The 15,345-nt window shown below is 38.7% G+C and overlaps 1 protein-coding gene across 5 annotated transcripts in view; it reads left to right on the forward strand.

The window, feature by feature from the left end:
* Nucleotides 1-15,345, forward strand: part of stard13b (StAR-related lipid transfer (START) domain containing 13b) — a 242,541-nt gene that overhangs the window by 117,883 nt on the left and 109,313 nt on the right. For 2 of the 5 annotated variants that reach the window (XM_034168389.1, XM_034168390.1), the window contains exon 1: nucleotides 3,611-3,849. The exons of the other annotated variants lie outside the window; for them this stretch is intronic. In XM_034168389.1, coding sequence (XP_034024280.1) covers nucleotides 3,726-3,849 — 124 coding nt within the window. In that variant the 5' untranslated portion in view covers nucleotides 3,611-3,725. Of the gene's footprint in view, nucleotides 1-3,610; nucleotides 3,850-15,345 lie in introns of those variants that run through there. 5 annotated transcript variants of the gene reach the window in all.

Raw genomic sequence — 15,345 nt, forward strand, 5'->3', positions numbered from 1 at the left:
TGTGCAATAATAGGAGGAAATTCCTTAAATAATGATGTTATGATTGCTAAGGCTGATCTGTCTTTTTGTGACATCACCTCAGCGTGCCCTTCCAGTTTTTTTTTTTTGCTGCAGGGCAGAATATTGGCACAGCAAAAGCAAATGATCCTGAACGTGAACCCGTGTTTTTGTTCAATACTTGACCTTTTCTTACTCACAACTCACTTTCACTCTCATTACGATTTAAAATAATAGACAGCAATGTCCTGACATGTAACCTAGGTCAAAATCCTTTCAGTTAATAATGAGTCCTACATCAGTCATACATTTGAGTGATTGTGCACAAACACTGTAAAATACAGCAGGGATGATTGCGTTCATTTTTACACCACATTTGTTATTTTTTGTAATAGTAACAGATTAATAAACAGATTTAAGTAAGTGACTGATCAATCTTAAATTGTCATTTTGAGCAACTGTGTGTGTGTGTGTGTGTGTGTGTGTGTGTGTGTGTGTGTGTGTGTGTGTGTGTGTGTGTGTGTGTGTGTGTGTGTGTGTGTGTGTGTGTGTGTGTGTGTGTGTGTGTATAGTGTAGTTTAGTATAGTTGTGATGCCTTCACATACACCTTATAAGGTTCATTTTTGGCTTTCTACAGGTTTATATTGGAGGTGGATACATGAACATTTCCAAGTCACTGAATATGTGTCTTCATTTACCTCAGTTACTGAGAAATACAAACAGTATGGTACTGTATGTACCTGTCTGGAATAGGTAGTGCTCAAAAACTAAGTGACTGTGCAAGAAGAAGACTAGTGAGGAAAGCCACCAAGACACCCAGACAATGCTGAAGAAATTATAGGCTTGTGTGGCTGCAACTACAGAAATTGTGCACAGTCCAAGTATTGGATTTTGCATCACCAGTTACTCAGCTTAATGCTAAAGTGGCATAGAGGAGGACTTTCTGAAAAAGCAATTGTTTGCCAGAAGGCACATGGGAGATGCAAGCCTAGATCCACTGTAAGCTGTTGCTTCAGAGGGAGAAGGTCCCCGATTCACTCCTGACTTTGTTCTCTTGTGCTGAGCTTGCATGTTCTCCCTGTGTTTGTGTGGGTTTCCTTTGGGTGTTCCGCCTTCCTCCCACTTCCAAACACATGCAGATTTGGTGAACTGGTGACAGTGAACTGGCCGCAATGTGAATGTTTTTGGCTGTCTGTATGTACCAATCCTGTGATAGACTGGTGGCCTGTCAAGGATGTACCATGCCTCTCACCCATTGACCACAGGTATAGACTTGTACTCACCCCCTGGTCAACTCGTTCTCAACTCTGGACAACTCAAAGTTCAAAGTTGGGTTGAATTCTGTCCAAACTCGTAGCTCCTGTTCAACTCATGTCAACTTGCACTCAACTCTAGTCAATTCATACTCAACTCTATTTGAATTTTTAATGTTCAAAACTGATATGACTTTTAACTGATCTTCCTTGAGGAGGCCCCAGGGAAGACCCATTATGACTTGTACATGCTGAGTGATTATGTTTCCCACCTGGCTTGGGAACACCTTGGGATCTCATGGGAAGAGTTGGAGGACTTGGCTGAGGAAAGGGAAGCGTGGGTTGAGCTGCTTGGTCAACTGTCACTGTGACCCAGACAGTAACCCCCGAGTTGAGTTATGTTGAGTGTGTTACTCGGAAAAACAGTGGTGGGCATAGCTAACCAAAATGTTAGCTCTGCTAATCGTTAATCCGCTGACTGAAAGGTTAACTTTTATGAAGCTGACCCAATAAACCCCTAAAAACAATTTGCAAAAGTTACAGCTAAAACCTAAACTGATAACTTTTAGTATTGACTCCAGTACACTTAGCTACTGACACAACAATGAGCCAGTGCTTCTGTCTGTATATATACAGAGTCATGCACAGCAAGACAGTTTTAACTTATGGTTAAAATTTTAAAGAACTAATTCCGTTATTGAGTTAAGTTATTGAACTTACTGTCACCTGTGTCATTTTACAAAGTGAAAATATTAGCTATATGTTTTAGTTTTAAAGTAATGCACTAATTTTGAAGGTTTTAGTGTTTTACAGACACACATGCCGAAAAGCATTATGGGAAAATTCACGCTGCCACTGGTATTCACACTGCCATGAACACTGCCATCTACTGGATGGCAGTGTTCTTGGGAAAAAGTGGTGAATCACTTAACAAACACAATTTTCAGTTTTCAAATTGCCTTTTTTATACAAATAAAAAAGACATATTTACAAATACAGATTTATTTGTAAAAACCAACACACGTGTTACAGTAACTTGACTGTTGTTTTTGTACATATACCGACCAACTACTGACAAGACTGTGTCATGAGACAAACATGAGAAAGAAGGGTGGCGGCAGGTCTGCAGTCATACCCGACTTACCTGACTCACCACTGATGACAGGAAGCTAATTTTCCCATAATGCTTTTCGGCATGCGTGTCCGTAAAATGCTAAAACCTTCAAAATTAGTGTATTACTTTAAAACTAAAACATATAGCTGATATTTTCACTTTGTAAATCGACAGAGGTGACGTTAATTTCAATAATTTGTCCGGAATTTGTTTGTTTAAAATTTTAACCATAAGTCAAAACTGTCTTGCTGTGCATGACTCCTGTGATACGTCTGCAAGTCTATATGGTGTGAAAATAAAGGATCTCTTCCTTTCTTTCTAATAGCCAGCTCTCCTCTGCTGTCAGAGGTTTGAGCTCTGTCTCTCATAGCTGTCTGTCTGCTACATAAAACATGTAACAGGCAGGCACTAAAATGTATGATTTCAGGCTTTACAAATGTGTTAAGTCACTATGCCTGGAAAAATATGTTAGCAGTCTAAAAGTTATCAGAACTAAATTTAACTGAAGTTATTGGGACTAAATTTAGCGGAAGTGGCCCGCTGATGGTTTTCAAAGTTAGCTGAAAAGCTAATCAGCTAACAAAAAGGTTAGCTTTGCTAAGTAGCGGTTAGCAGATTAGCAGAACTGTGCCCACCAGTGGGGAAAAACAAGGTGTAGTGAAATCACTGATTAGCTCATCTCTACCTGCCTGAAGCGCCAAACTAATTAGAATTAGCTAGTTTAGTGGGTGGATGGTGGAAGTGGTAAGAATTTCACTCGCCGAAACCAGGGTTTTTTCACCTCTGTCAAACTGTTGTAAGGTTTATCTGAACTACCAACAGTTGGGTGATTTCAGTTTCAGCTGCAGGGCGAAAACGACTTTTGTCAAACAGCATTGAGAGACAGACAGACAGACAGACACAGGGAGAGAGAGAGAGAGAGAGAGAGAGAGAGAGAGAGAGAGAGAGCGTACAGTGTGAATGCACTTAAAGTTGCATACATTCAACAATTTATAACACTTGATACTGTAATAACGGAGTCACTTTTACCATTTGTTGTGAAAACATGCTGAGGTGAGCTCCGTGTTTCCCACAGTGCCTGAAGGCACCACGGGCCGTGACTGTGCGTGGATGTCTTCGCACACGCACAGACACACATCTGGTGTGAGGTGTGAAAGTCTGTGTAGGTGTTTTACTATTTCTTCTTTAAAGCTTTGAACCAAAGGAATACTTTTTTTTTTTCACCAAAATGTTGGGTTTTATGTCTGAGGAGCGCGCGGTCCGCTCAGGTTAGCTTTGGCGGGACAAACAGAGGACAGAGTTTGTCTCTTTTGGGGGACAGCAACGGTTCGTCTTATTATGTCCTGGAGGAGGACGTGCAATGACTTCTAAGAGAAAGTCCTCTAACCTGAAGCTCAGGCGCTCTTTCAGCGAACACCTGCGGAGCTCCACGTCCAAAGCCTGGGATTTACTGTGGAGGAACGTCCGGGAGCGGAGGTTGGCAGGTCAGTAAGCCGCCCGAGGAAACCCCCAACCCGGCGTGTCAACGGGGGATACAGCGGTCACTTCCACAGACAAACCACTCATTTGATCTTTTAACACCCAAAGCTATGTAAGTGTGCATTAGAATAAGCGCACAATGATGCACGTGTATTTTAAGAGAACAAATTGAAATGGTATTTGTCTTCCGACTGGTTTAATTCCACGTGTGCAAGAAATAATTTTATGCATCACAGAAACGACAACAAAATGTGACGTGAGAAGGAAATTACTCGCAGATGTATATTTTTCTCAAAAAAAAAAAAAAAAAACCAAAACATTGTGTACAGATGATAAAAGTCATCAAATTTAAATCCTCGACCAAGTGTGATTCCTTCTTATCACTGACGCTTGGCTTCAACACACCGCTAAGTGGCGCTGATGGGTTATATTATAATCTGAGGAAACAAATCACAACAGTGACTGTCTTTTTTCTCCTTTTGTCTGTTGTTATGAACGGATTGCAACCATTGCCTAGCTACCTGTCTGTCGGTGTGGCTATGAAATAAACAGAAAAATTAAAATTCTGTTCAAAAGTAAATGTTTCAGCAATTACATGCCAGTTCATAATAACAACAAAACTTGAGCAACAATAATAGCATTAAATTATTATTACACGTACTACTATGACTACTAATACCTGTAGTATTAATCTTAGTATTAATAATTGTAATCCTACAACCCTGAAAGTTATGGTGGTGGGGGGGGGGGAAGCATGTTTTCTTATCAGACAGACCTCTTCCAAGTTTGTGTCTGCTGATTTCCCATCCAAAAAAAAAAACAAAAAAAACAACAACAACAAAAAACTTGTTGATTGTCATTAAATCTATGTTATTGACAGATGTCATCAAGATTAGGTCAGATCTGGGAGCATGACATGGTGCAGTGCATCACCACATCCAATACACTATAGAACGGCCTTGGGTCCTGGATGGCAACAACCCTGGCTGACAGCTGGTCCATCCCCACCTCTCAGAACTAGCCATCTATCTACCACAGCAAGATGAAACCAGATGTCCCCTTGGCCTTCTACAGCTGCTAGGGTCTATAGTACTGAGGTACCTGCATGCTGGATCATGCCCAGAGAAACATGCCACATATCCAAAATGTCATAGTTGGTGCTCCCTCATAATGCAAGTGACACTCCTCACCTGAGTCTGCCAAAGTAACAATTTGTTTTATGCAAAGTAATTCCAGAGGTAGCCAAGCTAGACCTCAAGAAATCTAACAGGTGGCATCATGTAGACTTAGTCCATAAAATTACATCATTGTAGGTCACTGGTTCATGTGCAAGTCTTACAACCATACAAGAAACACCAGGACCTTGGAGCTTTGTTCCACTGCAGAGGTATTGGCATCACCAAATACGTCTATCCAGTGACCTCATGACCCCATAAGCTCTTCCCTGGGGTCTTTCAATCTCAAAGACCAAGGACCCAGAGTCATGCTGAGATAGGTGAATGTCTCGACAAGTTCAACATTTCCCCGCATACAGATAAACACACTTCTGTGTCCAAGAACTCATGGAAAGACTGGATCTTTGTCTTGATCCAGGACAATCACAAACCCACCAAAAAGTCTACCAAAAATTACACATAGTAATAATAAAATAAACTTTACCATTTAAAAAATTTTTATTATTTATTTTTTGCTTCTCCCATTTTTCTCGGGGTCACCAAAGTGAATCCATTATGGTTCTTCATGCTGAATGTCCCTCCTGTTACAACACCAGACGTATAAGGGGACTGGAACACAGACCTTCAACCAGGAGCCTTCCTGTTGTGAGGCAAGCGTGCCAACTGCTTTCATCACTGTGCTGCCAATTTAAAAGTAAAAAAAATAATGTGTACATAAAAAATACAATCTAAATACACACACACACGCATACACACAATCTGACCACAGTCAACACCAACATTTTATGGGTTCTTCTTTTTCATGATATGATGAACAGTTGTTCCACCACATTTTGGGCACTGGAGATCATCTGAGAAATCCTACTAATGAACAAGTACAAATAGATGAGGGTGAAACCTTGTAATGAAGGAGAATCACTGGGCAGATAATTGGTCCATTAATCAATAAATGTCAGTGAAATGAGCACAGCAGCTTTAAATGTGGAAAAAACCTGCATAGATGACAAAACAAGTCTGTCTCCATAAGGAGGAATTTAATTATAAGAGTCCTGTGACAGGGACCAGATGTTTCATAACGTGACAACATATCTCACATGTTGTCTTTGTTTAGCTGCAGATCTCCCACACGGTTGTTTATTTTGTCCATGAGGCCTGATACATGTTCGCTTGAAGGTGAGGCACTTCACTGTGTGGTCTGGGATTGTCCACACATTTGTCTTGCATTCTCTTCCATATACAGCATGTATCTGTGACATGTGCAACACTAAACAATGAGGAGGCATATAGACTCGACTGATCTAGCTGACACCCCTGCATATTTAGAACAGACAAGAAAGCTGTTTTTGGTAGTATACGGTTACAGTTTAAGCATGTCACATGGTAAGAGGTGACATTTATGCATTGTGCATTTTTATTTTCTGCTAAGGAGGTAATATTTTCACTGGCATTTGTCTGCCTGTTAGGATAACTCAAAAAGTAATTAAGTGATTTCAATGACATTTGGTGATCAGACAGATAACGTTCCAGGAAATCAGTGATTCAATTCTAGAGGCAGTCCGAAATATATTCTGGATCTCAGATCCAGAAGAATGTTTGGCATATAGTAACATTTAACTGAAAATGCTGTGAGAGGATGTTGATGAAATTTCACAGATAGATAATTTCTCAGAAAATGAGGGATTTTATTTTAAATTTGATCCGAAAAATATTTTGGATTGCAGATCTAGATAACGTTTGAGGAATTCGGGGACATTCAATTAAAAAAAAAATTCATGAATTTTGATAACATTTTATGAGTAGATTGATAATGTCCTAAGAAATAATTTATGTAATTTCCTGATGTTTAATTTTTTTATTGGAAAAAACATCTGCACAACTTGAGCGCTCCCATGCAAAAAGCTTTATTTGGACACCAGTAGTAGTGGATACACATCCCATGTGCAGCTTCTGGGCAGATGAGTGCAAAGTGTCCACCAGTATTTTCTGATAACATGCCACAATCATCCTGGCATCAATTTTAACCAAGTTGACTGTGCCTTTGTAGTTCACACATCCCCAAAACATCAGCGATTCACCTCTGTATTTCATAGTTGGAATGATGTACCTTTTGTCATAGGCCTTGTTGACTCCTCTAGAAATGTAACGTGGCCAAAAAGTTCGATTTTAGTCTCATCACTCCAAATGATTTTGTTCTCTGTGCTGTTTGGTGTATTGTAAGTGGGATACTTTGTGGCATTTGCAAAGTAATGGCTTTCTTCTGGCGACTCAACCATGCAGCCCATTTTTTTTTCAAGTGCCTCCTTATTGTGCATCTTGAAACAGCCACAGACGGTTGGAATGTGTGTAAATAGTTAAAGTACTTGATAAAACGTTCTTGCCGCTGTTGTTTATGTATGACAATGTTGCTTTTCCCACACATGGATGAGTCATGTTCAGCTCGTTGGAGCTTTAGTTATTGATCTGTTCAGATATCGTCAGCGTTCGTGCAAGACGTTGCACTTGGCAGACTGGACGAAGTTGGACAACAGTCAAACTGAACGCTGATGGTACGAGAACTATACAAAAACGACGAGAAACCAACCATCAAGACAAAAAGCAAAATGGAATACGGATGAATTGAAGTTGTCTTTGGGATTCGTTCACATTTTTCAACAGTTTGAAAATTCTGACGAAGCGCGAGGTACAGGAACAAAGCTGGACGATGGTTAAATGATGTCTCAGAAAGTCAACGTAAGTCGGTGTCCTTCGTTAGTGCTGTGTGACCGGGGCTTATACACCCACACACACACACACACACATACACACACACTGATTACAAGCAAACAGATCACAGGTGAGGATGGCTACCTTTAGTAGCCATTTAAACCTGTTTGTGTCAACTTGTGTGCATGTTATCAGGCAAAAATCACCAGGGTGTGTAAACTTTTAATCAGGGTCATTTGGGTACTTTCTGTTGTCATTATGATTTAAAACGAGTAAACACAATAAATAAATGGCTTTACCTAACCATTAACCGTGAGTGAAAAAAAAAGTTATCATTCATATTCTCTGAGTAATGGCCAAAAAAAAAACCCAACTAAAATTCTGCCAGGGTATGTAGACTTTTGAGCAAAACTGTATTATTAAACATGCAAACAGGGAGAAGTGTCTGTTCAACCTTTGTAAAAATACAAGAATGTAAATAATGCATACATATACAGTGCATTTCTTTCTTTCTTTTTCTGTTCTCTTGAAGTACTTCAAGCGTTGGTACTAAATGCAAGTGAATGTGGGTATTTCAGTGATGGGGAATGTGTGGCCTTGGTGGAGTGAGTGCCTTCCAGTTTTTTTGTACTTGTTTGATACTAGATTGGGCTGAATATTTCAAGCCTAATGAGTTCTGTGGGACAAATACAAAATTCCTCTTTGAAAAAGAGAAAACGAGAGGGAGGAATCCTAGATTTGAGCAAGATTTAGGCTGTTGACTCAGCAGAGCTGAGTATGTCCTGTTCATAAGAAAAATGTCTGTGTGTCAAATCACAGAAGGTGGCCTGTTTGCATCTGGACTTTGATGGATGGCAGTTCTCAGAAAGTTCCTTTTTTTGGTGCTTGAGATACAGAACAATCTTTCAAGTTGTGACCTAGCAGAGTTAAATCATGCTCATCAGTGGATATAGAACACTGGACCTCATGCAAGAATATTTTTGTAAATTTCTCTTACGTTTACCTTTTTTGGTGCAGTGGACTTATACAAACCACAGCAGAATCACTACTATACTCCAGATTATTGTGAAAATGACTTGTGTGAACTCGAGGTACATTCCGACAGACATTGAACTGGCTTAAATATCAGAGTGTGGCTAATTTTTCAAAATTCATTTTGTTTTGAGGCAGTAAATCATGCTCAGTGGGCCTCATGTATCAACGTTGCGTACGGCGATATTTGAGCGTATATGGGGTGTATGCAAAAACGGCTGCGCTACTTGGCATTTATCAATGTGGTCATTGGCGTACGCTGCGCTGAAAATATACACCAGGTCGAGAGGTGGCGTAAATTATATACCAAAATGAACCAGCGCTGGAATCCACATAAAAATGAAGATGATCAACATGATAAACAGTGCTATTATACAAATCAATGCATATGTTACATAAATAACACTTTCCTGATTATACTACATAATAATCAATACAAATCCCGCCTTTGCGGGATTGTTATGGAGCACGATCCGTGGCCACAGCGCTGACTGCAAAGAAAGGAGCCAGAGCAGCGCTGAGCTTAACTTCATGTGATGTGATCGTTTTAGACTATGAAATTGATAATAACAACTGTAGTTTCATCATTCCCTTAATTCACCCGTGCTGCAACCAGGTTTTGTCGTCTCCATTCGGTTGTTTACACACGAGAGAAAAGTGAGAAAATGTTCATGCCTGATTGAGAAAGTGTATAAACTGTGTAGTGAGGGGTTTTACCGCTTTGAAACGTCTATAATAATTGTAAAAAATAACGCTGAATACGTCACGGTTTCACATATTACAGACTATTTTTTAGAACATAACTCCAGTGATTAATGAGGGACCACTGTAACACTTTATTGATTATATGCTACAAAACAATTGATACGACAGCTGCTTTTGACGCTCTGTTGGCACGCGTCGTGATTGGTGGAGTTCTTTTTCATTGCCGTCTCCCGGCTTCCATGTCGTAAAATGAGGGTGCGTCTGAAGCGGAGTCTGAATATTTATGGGCGTGTTTATTATAATTATGATCGTTTCCACCCGCCGCATTTATCAAGATCACGTCAGGCGTACGCCAGAAATGGGCAGGTGCGCACTGCTTGATACATGTCATGGCGACTTTGGTGTATTTCAAGTTTACGACGAAAATTTACGCCACAAGTGCGCAACATTGATACATGAGGCCCAGTGTGTTCATGATGCTCCATTTTTGCAAAGTTCATAGACTACACAGTTTATTTTATACATTAAATTATTTCTGAAATAGTTTTTACGAGTGATTTTTTTTTTCTTCATTGATTTTGTGTGTTTCTGTTTCTGAGAGCCTGTATATGTTTTGTGATTTGAGGAATATTTTAAAAAAAATTATATGTGATTAAATTTGATTCATTTAGATTAGTTAATTGCAAACCTTGTGATTTGCTACATTATTTTTTTTAAATCACCTGACAGCACCAATAATAAGTCTTTTTATTAAGTACAAGGAATGACCACAGGATCCTTAGTTCAATTCAAATCCTAGAGGAAAAGAAATCACTAAAATCCCCAAATCCCAATTTTCTCATCTTGCATGGCATCACAGTGACATTGGTTTGAGTTAGTGTGTGAATGATTGAATGTGAGGCATCATTGTAAAGTGCTTTGTACATCTGCATCAGAATGAAAAGTACAACAGAAATACGGTCCAGCCCTCAGAAAAAAAGGAATATTGGGAATAGAGCCAGGCTGATGTATATCGGTTGGCTGATAATATCGGCGGATATGAGCCTTTCATGAACATATCAGTTCATATTTGCCAATATGAAAACCTTTATTTTATAGAATAAACAATGCCAAAAAATACTTTGATTGTTCATGTCATTACATAGTTTGTCCACCAGAGGGCATTGTGATGACACTGTTTGCAATGCTGCCAAGCATGGCTGGGTCGTCCATCACCCCTTGGTCACATGATTTATAAGATACAGGAAAAGGGAGCAGCTGAGTGGGCGTTTTACAGCAACAAGAGACAAATGGTTGCTATCCCGCCGTCTAGGACAGACCAAAATAGATGAGAGGTCTATTTTATGCAACTGCTGAGTGATGCGACATGATGACTGACAATCCGAGTGAAGGCAGCATGACAGCAGCATGTTGGCTGGTTGTCGGGTTACTTATTTATCATAAAGTTCATGTTTAAACTGTAAAAACATCAATCCTCAATTACTTTTCTTTGCCAGAAGGGTTTGATGACAAAATGTTATGAATCATTGCCAGTTTTTATTTATATATCTGCAGATATGTTGGTATTGTAAATCTTTGAGTCCCTAATGTTGGTATCATAATGACCCCCCCCCCAAAAAAAACATTCTAATCGGGAAATATTTGTATTATAGTTTACATATGCTTAATAAGGGATTCATTATTGGCAATATATGTATCATTCAAACATGCAAAGGTAAATATTCTGTATGATACCAGGAATCCTCTGATATGTTGAGCCTTATTTGAGTGCAAAGCAAGCGTTGTTTGTAGTTTCGACCTTCTGTAGTTTTCAGGCCCAGCGGCGACATTATCTAACAATTCAGCCACTGTGCTGGTGTCAGAAAATTATTATTGTTGGAACTCTAGATTTCTAAATCTTAATATTTTTTAAATTAGAACTAATGTGAACTACAATCAGCCACATGCTTTCCTTGAGGACACACTTCCCCTTTTCTACATCCCATTTATTTCTGTTAAAATATAAATAAAGACAGTCATTATATATTCACTGAGAAACAATACCTAGTTTCCAGAAAGCATATTTTCTATCTTGTTTTATTTAGGTCAGCTAAAAATAGTTTAGATTTGCCTTTAAGAGATTTAGTGAACAGTTGAGAAATTGAACACAGTAACAAGATGTGGCACTCAGAGAATGTAGCACAGGCTGCCTTACATGGTTGATCCTGAACTGCTACAACCCCTGGCAAAAATTATGGAATCACTGGCCTCGGAGGATGTTCATTCAGTTGTTTAATTTTGTAGAAAAAAAGCAGATCACAGACATGACACAAAACTAAAGTCATTTCAAATGGCAACTTTCTGGCTTTAAGAAACACTATAAGAAATCAAGAAAAAAAGATTGTGGCAGTCAGTAACGGTTACTTTTTTAGACCAAGCAGAGGAAAAAAATATGGAATCACTCAATTCTGAGGAAATAATTATGGAATCACCCTGTAAATTTTCATCCCCAAAACTAACACCTGCATCATATCAGATCTGCTCGTTAGTCTGCATCTAAAAAGGAGTGAACACACCTTGGAGAGCTGTTGCACCAAGTGGACTGACATGAATCATGGATCCAACACGAGAGATGTCAATTGAAACAAAGGAGAGGATTATCAAACTCTTAAAAGAGAGTAAATCATCACGCAATGTTGCAAAAGATGTTGGTTGTTCACAGTCAGTTGTGTCTAAACTCTGGACCAAATACAAACAACATGGGAAGGTTGTTAAAGGCAAACATACTGGTAGACCAAGGAAGACAAAGCGTCAAGACAGAAAACTTAAAGCAATATGTGTCAAAAATCGAAAAATGTACAACAAAACAAATGAGGAACGAATGGGAAGAAACTGGAGTCAACATCTGTGACCGAACTGTAAGAAACCGCCTAAAGGAAATGGGATTTACATACAGAAAAGCTAAACGAAAGGCATCATTAACACCTAAACAGAAAAAAACAAGGTTACAATGGGCTAAGGAAAAGCAATTGTGGACTGTGGATGACTGGATGAAAGTCATATTCAGTGATGAATCTCAAATCTGCATTGGGCAAGGTGATGATCCTGGAACTTTTGTTTGGTGCCTTTCCAATGAGATTTATAAAGATGACTGCCTGAAGAGAACATGTAAATTTCCACAGTCATTGATGATATGGGGCTGCATGTCAGGTAAAGGCACTGGGGAGATGGCTGTCATTACATCATCAATAAATGCACAAGTTTATGTTGATATTTTGGACAATTGAAAGGATGTTTGGGGATGATGAAATCATTTTTCAAGATGATAATGCATCTTGCCATAGAGCAAAAACTGCAAAAACATTCCTTGCAAAAAGACACATAGGGTCAATGTCATAGCATAGGGTCAATGTCAATGAGCAGATCTGATTTGATGCAGGTGTTAATTTGGGGGATGAAAATTTACAGGGTGATTCCATAATTTTTTCCTCAGAATTGAGTGATTCCATATTTTTTTCCTCTGCTTGGTCTAAAAAAGTAACCGTTACTGACTGCCACAATCTTTTTTTCTTGATTTCTTATAGTGTTTCTTAAAGCCAGAAAGTTGCCATTTGAAATGACTTTAGTTTTGTGTCATGTCTGTGATCTGCTTTTTTTCTACAAAATTAAACAACTGAATGAACATCCTCTGAGGCCGGTGATTCCATAATTTTTGCCAGGGGTTGTATAATGTGACTCAACTGAAAGAGTAATATGTCAACACTTATTGAAACTTGACATTTGACCTCTGACAAATTCTTTCTATAATCCTTGCACGAGCTTCAAACCATTTCACCATACTATAATTACATCAAAAGTACACAAATGACAGAAAGACAAATAGTTCACTATAGTACAACACATGGGTGTATAAATGCTACACATTTTTGATGATTGTTTTTGTACTATGTTCAACTTCCCAACATGATTACATGTGCAACTGAACATAAATTGGTTAAAGTGACCTGCACTGTACTTTCCACTTAGGGATGCATTTTTTTACCTGAAGTTGGATGCTATTCTGATACCAGAGCTCTGTTTGCTTTAATATTATTATTAACATTATTTTTGATTTTATATGAGAATATTTTGTATCACCAGTTATCAAGCTTCATGATGAAGTGGTATAGAGGAAGAGTTTCTTAAAAAGAAGACCTGAAAGTTCAACTACAATTTGCCAGAAGGTACAGAAGGTACAAAGGTGTAAGCCTAGATTTGATACTTTAGTGAAAGAGATAAGTACTTTAATTAATTTGTTTTATTATTTTTATTTATTGTGGAAATGTGCTTCTTCCTCAAAATGACGCATGCACTTGTACGCAATTTTTGGTGTGCCACAGTGAACAAAATCAAGTGCACCCTGTCACAGAGTGTACTTGATTTTTTGTGTCAGTGGCGGAACTTTCATCTCTTGAACACGAGATGGCACACTCATCCCAAGTATAGGTACCGTTTTGTGGTAGGAGCGCATTTCCAAAATGCCACAAGAAACCACCAAGAAATAAACAAAAGTACTTACTTTACTCATATTTTGAATCTGTCTGGGTAAATCGTCACACCCTTCCTCCCGGCTCCTTTCGTCTTTCTACTCCGGTTAAAAAAACTGTTTGATGAAGTTCGCTGTATTGTAGGTCACGCCGGAACTTCTGCCTCTTGGTACAACGGCTTTGCAAACATTGCACATTACTGTCTTGCTTTGTGGTGTTTATAGTATAAAATATTTCCACATAGCGTACATGTGATGAGAGGTTGGTCAGCGACAGTGCTCCTCAATGCTCGCCTGCTAGCTGCAGGCCTGTGAAAAGTCCACTGATCCAAGGAATTCCATGGATTTCATCATTGGGGGGGTGTTAGTGTTGTACTCTGTAATTGTGATCATCACTGAGTTTTTAAAATGCCTTTCGCAAAGCGTTTCCTTTTTTTTTACAACATTGTGCAAGTTTTATAAGTCCGCGGACACAGATCTGTGTGTTACAGATACAAATCAGTGTTCTCGGATCCACGGAACTTCGCGGAGGAAAAATGGCACTCAAACCGTAGCTGACAGTTGTAAAGCGGGACTGGTTGGTTGCTGCGGCGACGCTGTGTGGCTCATGTAAGACGCTTAAGCTAAAGTTAGCATGTGGACATCGCAAACTTTTAGAGCTCTCAAGTTTTTAAAAGAAGAATTTTGCAGCATCATGTCTGTGTCATCAGACAGAGGGAAGATGACGAGAAGTTTGACAGTTTGAAAAAGTTTGACAAGGACAAGAATCCGTGGAATTGTCGCTGGCTTCATCAACACACCTGAAAGATAAAAGAAATGGGAAAAGCGAACTGTGCCCTCAGGAAACACAGTAAGAATTTTTCTCTCCCTGGAAAATAAACATTGTGCTGTTCAAACAGGATTTTAGACAAGATTATGTGACTCTTTTTTATTATTAATCTAGACTTTCTGTCATTGAGAAAAAAATACATTGTGGCTTTGAATGGATTTACATGAATTTACACAAGAATGTAAATGAGTTTTTATTAATGTAGACTTTTTTCATGGGAACAAAGATGTGGCTTTGAGTGGATTTACAGGAATTTACACAACAATATTGACTTTTTTACTACAAGGTGTGTTATTGATATTTTACCATGATTTTCAAAATCTTCTACAAGCTTTAGCTGTGGTTTTTGAAATGTTCTAACAGTCTTTTCAGTCTTCATGAATTTCATGTAGTTTAATTGTTCTGAGTTAATGCATAATTTGGTTTACAATTAAAAGGAAAATCATTCCAGGTCCTACTTCCACATCATATTCTGTTATTTCAGCATTGTCATTGACAGTTAAATGAAAGGTTGAATCTAGCGTCATTTAAATATGCACTTCTTTTGAGATTT

Source organism: Thalassophryne amazonica, chromosome 4, assembly GCF_902500255.1.
Source record: "Thalassophryne amazonica chromosome 4, fThaAma1.1, whole genome shotgun sequence".
In the NCBI taxonomy this organism is placed as follows: Eukaryota; Metazoa; Chordata; class Actinopteri; order Batrachoidiformes; family Batrachoididae; genus Thalassophryne; species Thalassophryne amazonica.